This window comes from Grammomys surdaster, unplaced genomic scaffold (assembly GCF_004785775.1).
Source record: "Grammomys surdaster isolate TR1022 unplaced genomic scaffold, NIH_TR_1.0 130, whole genome shotgun sequence".
In the NCBI taxonomy this organism is placed as follows: Eukaryota; Metazoa; Chordata; class Mammalia; order Rodentia; family Muridae; genus Grammomys; species Grammomys surdaster.
Window position 1 is genome coordinate 2,029,499 of NW_021604588.1, and position 9,155 is coordinate 2,038,653.

General features: G+C 43.2%; 1 protein-coding gene across 2 annotated transcripts in view; it reads right to left on the reverse strand.

The window, feature by feature from the left end:
• The window catches only part of Soat1 (sterol O-acyltransferase 1), a 43,995-nt gene that overhangs the window by 24,275 nt on the left and 10,565 nt on the right, over positions 1–9,155 (reverse strand). For both annotated transcript variants that reach the window (XM_028759707.1, XM_028759697.1), the window contains one exon: positions 3,472–3,530. In XM_028759707.1, coding sequence (XP_028615540.1) covers positions 3,472–3,530 — 59 coding nt within the window. The remainder of the gene's footprint in view (positions 1–3,471; positions 3,531–9,155) is intronic.

The window sequence follows — 9,155 nt, forward strand, 5'->3', positions numbered from 1 at the left end:
ACACAGACAGGGTCCTGGGAGTCTACACTAACACAGACAGGGTCCTGTGAGCCTACACTAACACAGAAGGGGACCTGTGAGTCTAGTAGGCTGAACATACCCAAAGACAGGGACTTTCTAGTCTTTTTAAATGATGAAATAAAAAGACCAATGACCCAACTTTCCCAAAAGTCTCCAAGGCAGACTAGAGTGTGGTCTGTGTGTTTAAGTAAAATGAGAAACGAAATTCAGAAGAATATAAGCAGACCTGCACAGCCAAATAGAAAGTGAGGTTTGACATTTGACTGAAAGCCAGAGGGACAAAGAAAAGGGGAGCATTATGGCAGAGGTCCTGGGGATCAAATCCAGGGATCCATGTATGCTTGGAAGACACTCTACCGAGCAAGCCACACCCCTAGCCCACAACTGCCGATTCAAACACGTTTATGTCAGATCACTTATCGCTTCATTAAATGGAGTGTAGTGATTCATTTAGAACAGAGGCCTACATAATAAATGCAGGGAACCACTGCAGGCATCTATAATCTGAACAAAACCAGAAGGGGAGGTGCTCAGCTGAGGCCTGCCTGAGCTAGAGTTGAATTCTGGGTCAACTGGACAGATACCTTAAGGATCTCTAAGCAAAAAATTGGAGCAAGGGATGCAGCTTTGTGGTAGAGGGGAGAGCACGTGAGGCCCTCCATTTTCTCCCTGTACCTCAATCAATCAAAATGTAGTCTAAGAACTCAGGAGTACTAATTGGAGAGGCCATACTCAAACTACGGATGGTAGGAAACTGTAGTCAGTGGGATGAGCTAGAATTTGAGGACTGCAGTGTATTGTTTTGATTGGTGAAGGAATAAAGTCAAAGCAAGCAGGTAAAGTGAGATGCACCACACGGGCATGAGTTAGGAAAACATACAGCGGAAGGCCATCTTTCCAATGACCTTTTCCACTGCTCCCCAGTAGAGCATAAATAACCATCAAAGAACTGAGAGACAGTGTGGGTTGTCTGTCCCCGCACCACGGTTCAGGTGGCTGCCCATCCTTAACAGCAGGAAAAATGTTCCCTAACCCTTTGCCCCACACATAATCAATGCTGTGGGCTAAGTCGATGCCCACTTCCTCAAACTACCTTTTTCTTTACTTCATTCATTTCTTTCTCCTTCATATTCCTAATGACCAAACAAATAAATTTTGCATTTGCTTACTTACATGTTTATCGTATGTGTGGGCATGTAAGTGCCACAGCACAAATATAGAGGGTTGAGGACAATTTTAGGGAGTCAATTCCCAAATTCCACCAACTGGATTCTGGGGATTGAACTCAGGTTGTTGACTGGGGGTGGGGGGTGGGGGTGAGGGAAGAGCCTTTATTCATTAAGGAATCTCACAGGTCCCAGAATTTAATAGTTTTATTCATGAATACATGAAACAGATAGAGTACTCTTTTTTAAAAAGCTTTTTTGCTAGGCAGAGTAGCTCAGACTAGTAATTTCAGTACTCCAAGGCTGAGGCAGAGGGATTGTTTTCAGTTCAAGCCCAGTCTGAACTACATGGCAAGAGCTTGTCCCAAAATAATAAAATCAAGCCTAAAAAGAATAGTTATGCCCCCCCCACCATAGATTCAAGTGTTTGAATGCTTGGTCCACAGGGAGTGGCACTATTAGGAGGTGAGGCCTTGCTGGAGTAGGTGTGGCTTTGTCGGAGGAAATGTGTCACTGTGCAGGTGGATTTTGAGATGTCCTGTGCTTAAGCTCCGCCCAGTGTAGAATGTAGTCTCCTGGCTGTCTTCAGATCAAGATGTAGAATCCCCCAGCAACTTCTCCAGCACCATGTCTGTCTGCTTGCTGCCACACTTCCTGCCGTGAAGATACCTAAACCTTTGAAAGGGCAAGCCAGCCCCAATTAAATGTTTGCCCTTATAAGAGCCCTGGTCATGGTGTCTTCTCACAGCAGTGAAACCCTAAGACAACTTGGATCTGTGGAACTTCCCCCAGTTCTGTGCTCTTCCTCACACCCCTCCTGCCCTCCCCTCTACTTCCCTCTCCACATTCTTTCCCCTGTGGATTTGGGAAACTGTATGAAAACGTTCCTGCCACTTCAGCTTTTTCTTCTCTCTTATGGAAATCTTTTATCATACTTCTGTAAAGACTTAGGGAGAACAGATATGCCCATTATTCACTATGACGCTAACTTGTGCTGGGGCTAATTAGCAATGCAGCCCAACTTCATTCTTCTTTTATGTATTATTCTGTGTGGATGGGTCTTTTGCCTGCATGTATTTCTGTGCATTACATGGATGAAATGTCATTGGAGGTTCGACAGGGGCAATGGATCAATGTTAAGAAAATAGGGTCTTGTACTAATATTTCTAGTGATAGCATCATCCAAGGCTCAAGAAAGTCCAATGTTTCATCAAATTAAAATAAAGAGGACTGACATCCTTGTGGCCTTGAAAGGTAACTAGAAGACTAAAACCGGTCATTGGACTGAAGTATAACTTCAATTTTGTCAGTGAACTTTGCTAACGATCTCATCAAAAAAGGGAAAAGTTTAACACAGTCAAAAAAAAAATCATATATCTTTAGAAAACTTAACGACACCGCTGAGCCTATATGGTTCATAGGACAGTATGTCCACATTTAAAATGGCTTCACACTAGTTTTTTAAATTATTTCTCTTTCCTTGACAGGTAATTAGTTTCTAGATTCAAAACATTTAATATGAACAGATGTAGTAAGAAGCACAGCAGCAAGGGACTCACGTGCACATGTGCACACTCACACCTGCTCCACACTCACACCTGCACACTCACACGCACACCTGCACCAGCTGCTCGCAGCGTTCACTCCTGCAAAGATTTCCTTGTAAAAGCCAGATGATGACACTGATGGACAGAACCAGAGAGAAGGACAATGTGCGTCCTTATTTGGGGTGACAAAGGGACATCTTTTCCTGTTCACAGCAAGATCTCAACTTATAAGAAAAGCAAATAACTCTTTAATGGGTAGGATGAGGAGGCAGGCACTTGTAATCCCAGCACTGGAGAGATGGATGGAGGTGGAAGGCGCTACAGCTGCAAGCCTGGATTAGACTGGGAGTCTCAAAACACTAAAAATAAATAAAAACAAAAATGGGGCTGGGCCAGTGAGATGGCTCAGCTGGTAAGGGTGGGTGCTGGCAAACCTGGCGACCCGAGTTCAATCCCCAGGACTCACATCCAAAAGGCAAGAACTGACTCTGGCAAGTTCCCATCCAACCTCCACATACATGTTCAACACATACACACAATAACAAAATAAAATAAAGCAAAAAGCAGAGAGTGAGAATCAGGAACTCCAGGTCAGTCCTGGACTACATGAGAACTTGTCTAAAAAATAAAATAAAATAAACCCTAACTAAATAAATGAGGACTATTTACAATGTTATTTTACCTAAAGCCCCATGTTCCCCCTTCTGAAAAAATAACAAAAAAAAAAAGATACTTACCTCTGCTTCTGCTGCCAACTGCCTCTTCTTGGCTATCAATTGTCTCATGGTCATGTGACCTATGGGAAATAATAACTGGATGTTTAAAACCGAGCCTTAAGTTGATTATCTAGCAGCAGTAAACCATTAAGTTGAAAGCAAGCAAATACAAAGACGAGTGTCGGGCCGTGGAAGGATGTCTTGATTCTTGCCTGGGCATGGGCTTTGAACCCAGACTCCAGTGGAGAAACCGCAGGTATTTGGCCACGCCCCCAAAATCCAGGCTCCTACACGTGGTCTAGACCTCCATTTAACCTGCGCCTTGCAGTTACGTTTGGCTAAGCAGCCCCTCCCAGAGAGGTTTGCGTCACCATCCACACACACACACACAGGTAGAAGGCATGACTACAGGCTTCAGCCTCAAGAGATTTCCATATTCATAAGTTACCTAAAGGCCCGAGGGCGTAGCTAAATTAAGTGACCCTCCTCTTCCCCCTCCCTATTTAAGCCAGGCTCACTCTGGCTTAAGTGAGGGGTGCACATCTAGACCATCTACCACACACCATGAACAATAAAGCTTTGGAACCCCTTTGGACTTTTTTCGTGTTATTGGCGCCTGCCGCAGTGGAAAGCTACCCTAGGTTTCCTCAGACCGGTGCATACATCATAGTGCAAACACAACAGAGCCCTTCAGACAGAAACACAACAGTCCAGGACAATTACATGGACAGTTATGGGTCTACTTGTGGCAAGGTGAGACATTATGTCCCAGAACAGATCTTCTTGAGACTATGAAGATACTGAATAAAATATTAAGAATGGAAAAATTTGCTTTTAAGACTCATTGCTGGGACTGGAGGGCTTAAGGCTCTGTGGTAAAGAGTGCTTGCTGCTGGTGCTGGAGAGATTGGCTGAGTGGTTAAGAGCACTGACTGCTCTCCCAAAGGTCCTGAGTTCAATTCCCAGCAACCACATGGTGGCTCACAACCATCTGTAACAAGATGTAATTCTGTCTCCTAGTGTCTGAAGACAGCAACAGTGTACTCACATATATAAAAATAAATCTTAAAAAAAAAAAAAAGAGCGCTTGCTGCTCTTGCAAAGGACCCGAGCTAGATCCCAACACTCAAGTTAGGCTGCGCACACCACTGTCCCCTTCTCCAGGGCATCCAACACCTTGTAGCCTCCCAGGGCACCTGCACTCACATGTGCATACATAATTAAACTTTTAGAAAAATATTTTTAAAAACTTCACTGCAAATCTGGCCCAAGTCCACAGAATGAAAGATAAAAAGAAGCTGGACCCCTAAGGGACATGTGGTAAGCACATGGACTCTGGCCAAGTGCTAGACCTTCTGCACACTGGCGGCCACACGACATGTGGTCTTCACTAAACCGGATGCAAGGTCTGGTTCTTTATGGAATGGCAAAACCTAGGGCCTGTTTGGACTTCAGACTCTGAAGTCTAACAGAATACCTCCTTAGAGCTAAGGACCCACATGGCCACGTCCTCAGTGTCCTGGACAGAAACAGAAGGTAGCAGAAAAGAAATGTGTCTGTCTCTCCTTCAAAAGACCAGGAGAGACTCCCCTGAAAACTTGGAACACTTCAGTGGATTTTGCAACCCAAACTTTTTTGTTATCTCAAAAACCTCAGAGTGTGTTTGTTTAACAGCACACTGTATTCCTAGACTGCCAACAGATAAATACAATTCCTCCTGGGAAGGTCACAGAATTAGCCAAGGCCTTCAACAGTTCTAACAGATAGAGTTCTGAGAACAGGTGAGAAGTTCCTCCCGGTTACAAACCATGAGAGGAGCAGCAGTGGTGGAACACAGGGGCTCAGGTCAGAGAGGAGGCATCAGTGACGCCATAGAAACAACATTCAGTTACATGCATATATACATGCTATATATATGTATGTGTATATGTATATACTGTATATTTTTATTATATGTTTGTATGTATGTATATGTATATATGTATAGATAGATAGTCTCAAATAATAAAGAAAAATGATGGCAAACACATGCTAAAGTGATTTTTCCAGAAAAAAAAAATAGTATGAAGACTTGTTAGGTTCCTGGGACTTTAACCTTGGTCAAATGTCAAGCTGACATTGCTTTACAATATTGTATTTAATATGCTTTTTGCCAAAAGTCAAATGTTATATACTCAGTTTCTAGGTTACCAGTTGCATGGTAAATCAGTGTTGTCCAGGGTAGTAGTCACTAACTATATAGCCCAGGCTGGCCTCAAAACTCACAGTAATCCTTCTGCCTCAGTTTGGATTACCAACAGGTGTCCAGCTAAGTAGAGCTTTGTTTTGTTTTCAAACAGGATCTCACATAACCCAGGCTGGCCTTGAACTCCTGATCTGCCTGCATACAGCTCACAAACTGTAGGATTATAGGTGGTAACACCACGACCTGCTTAATAAGGGTTTTTAAAAAGTTACAAAATAAGACTTCAAGGTAAGTTGGCAGACTGGAATCTGCCTCTATGACACAGTACAAAAGTGTCAAAATAAGAAAAATACAGACTCTATTCCAGAAAGGAAGCATCTCAGAAACCCTTCTAGCATGATAGGCAAATGAAGAATAACAGGGCATGTGGCTCAGGGTTCACCACACCTATCTCCTCCAGAAAGTAAACCAGGAAGCCTGGTGAGAAGAAACAGACAGGCTGCCCACAGGCCAGGGCCAGCTCCCATATGCCTCAAACCATCTCTGGTCTTACTGAGACTGTGACTTCTCTGCTAAAAAGAGCTGCTCCAAGTCAGAGAGCTAGGGTGGGGGCCATCTTATGAGGAAACCTATTGTTAGAACTGAACTGGGGGTCCCAGTGGCAACGCACTTCTTTGATCCCTGCATCTCGGAAGGTAGAGGCAGGGAGATCTCTGAGTTAAAGGCCAGCCTGTCTACAAAGTGAGTTTCACGGCTACACAGAGAGATCCTGCCTTGAAAAACCAACCAACCAACCAAATTAAAGAAACAAAACAAAAACCACCTGGGCTGGGGACAGTAAGATGGCTCAGCTGGTAAAAGCACTTCCTGCCAAGACTGAGGACCTGAGTTCAATCTCCCAGGCCTCACTTGGTAGGAGAACACTGACTCCCAAAACTTGTCTCCTGACACCACACACATGCCACAGCACAGTGATATTGGGGTCAGTGGGGAGCATGATGGAAGGTTACCTAGCATTCAAGGCCAACCTGGGCTATAGTGTAATATGAAGTCTCAAAGCAACAAATGCTATGAGATAGCTCAACAATCTGTCTTCAGTACCTGGAACCCAGAGTGGACCAAAGTTCCAACTCCCAAAGCTGACCTCTGACCTCCACACATGCTGTGACTGACCTCTGACCTCCACACATGCTGTGACTGACCTCTGACCTCCACACATGCTGTGACTGACCTCTGACCTCCACACATGCTATGGCAAATGTGCATCCACACTCACACATGTACATCACACACACACAATAAATAATATTTTTTTTAAAAGCAAAGGAGATGGAAACCCACTCTGTGTATTAGCTTAAAAATTAATTTTAAAAGCTGAAATGGAAGATATGTAACAGTATATTACATAATAGCAAAATACAAAAATAAAATCCTGACTTTGAGATGCAATACTTTAAACAACAGTTCTTTCCAGTGATCCATTTAGCCCTTGTGGCCCAACTATCTTGCACAGTTCTCCTTTAGCAAGTCCTGCGACAGTCCTTCACTTTCTCCCTACCCTACTCTGTGGTGCCACCATGGGCTTTGAACTGCTAACCCTTTACCTTGAAGATGACTACCCATCTATAGAAAGTATAACTATGAGGTGACAGATATGCCAATTACCCTGATCTAATCGCTGCAAACACTGTCTCGATCTGATCCATAAACAGAATCAATTACTCCATTGACAACCTGTAAAGAATGTATCACACATCAATAATTTAACCAAAACCCAGTGGAAAAAGTAGGAGTTTGTCCCATTTTTGTTTTTAAAATAAATAAGCTGATTAGTGCCCTCTTCTGACCTCTGTGGGTGCCATGTACACATGTGGTACACATATATACATGTCATGCACTCACATACATGTGGTACACATATATACACACGCCATGCATTCAGATACATGAGCATCTTTTAAACTTTCCCATTTTTTCCTAAAACAGACTACTTTCATCCTAGCTTTACTATGCTTGCCATAAAGAAATAAAGATAAGAGTCATATGAAAGCTATCTGTGGGGGCTGGAGAGACAGCTCAGGGATTAAGAGCACAGACTGCTCTTCCAGAGGTTCAATTCTGAGCGGCTACATGGAATTCACAACTGTTTGTAATTCCAGTTCCAGGGGACCTGGCATCCTAACGCAGGCAAAACACCAATGCACATAAAACAAAAATAAGTAACTCTTAAAAAAGAAAGCCATCTCTAATCTAGATCCACAGAATAATTAAGGCAGGCGCTCTCTCTCTCTCTCTCTCTCTCTCTCTCTCTCTCTCTCTCTCTCTCTGTGTGTGTGTGTGTGTGTGTGTGTGTGTGTTGTTGGTGGTTGTGGTTTTCTGACAAGGTCTCAGTTATCTGAGGGTAACCTCACACTTGCTATGTAAATGAAATTAGCCTTGACCTGCTGACTCTCTTGCCTCTACCTTTGTGGCAGCTGCACTCACACATGCACATACCCCTGTACACAAAAATAAATAAATAAAAATAAATCTTTAAAAAAATACCCCAGCAAAATTAAAAACTTCAGTAAAGGTTGCTTGACAGAGAGAATATATCCCTTGAAGAGACATTTCCAATAAGAATGTTCAAACAGCCAGCATGGTTGCACAGACTTTAATCCCAGTGCCCAGAGGCAGAGGCAAGAGGACCCACATAGCTCCACACAGAATTCCAGGCCAGCCAGCACTTCAGAGAAATCTTGTCTCGGAGAACCCAAGGAAGGCCATTCAAACAACACCAGACCAGACCTAAGAGCATAAACTCCTTTCCTAGATATAAATCTACAGTTTTCTGGCAATCTCAAAAAACAAGACTGTGAAGTTTATTCACAGTAAAAACAGGTCTTCAGTCCCTGAGCTTTTTTTCTTACGCTTTATGACCCGTGGTTTTGCTTATCAGACTGTAATTGTACCCAAGGCACCTCAGGAAACCTTGTGATGATCTCATTTACTGGAAAAGAGGAGGGGGAAAGTGGCCGAGAAACTCTCTGAAGGACTGAAGGACGTCAACGCCACGGAGATCACCGATAAGGATCCTAAGACACTGCTGGGAAGGCCACACCACACTGAAGTATGTGCCACTCTCCGCCTAAGCAGCTCTCTCTACTCTGAGTATTTGTTTTTGAGACACAGTCTCACTGTGTAACCCTGGCTGGCTTCCCTGTCTCTGACACATTATACATACAAGTATTTTTTTAGTTTTTTTTTTTTAAATAATCTATTTGTTCTCATTTTAGGGACATTGGTGTTTTGACTAAATATGTCTGTATTAGGGAGTTGGATTCTCCTGAAACTGACAGGATTTATAGACAGTTATGAGCTGCCATGTGGGTGCTGGGAATTGAACTTGGGTCCTCTGAAAGGGCAGCCAGGGTTCTTAACCAATGAGCCATCTCTCTAGACGCTAGATTTGTTTATGTGTGTGTGTGTGTGTGTATACATATACATATACATATACATATACATATACATATACATATAC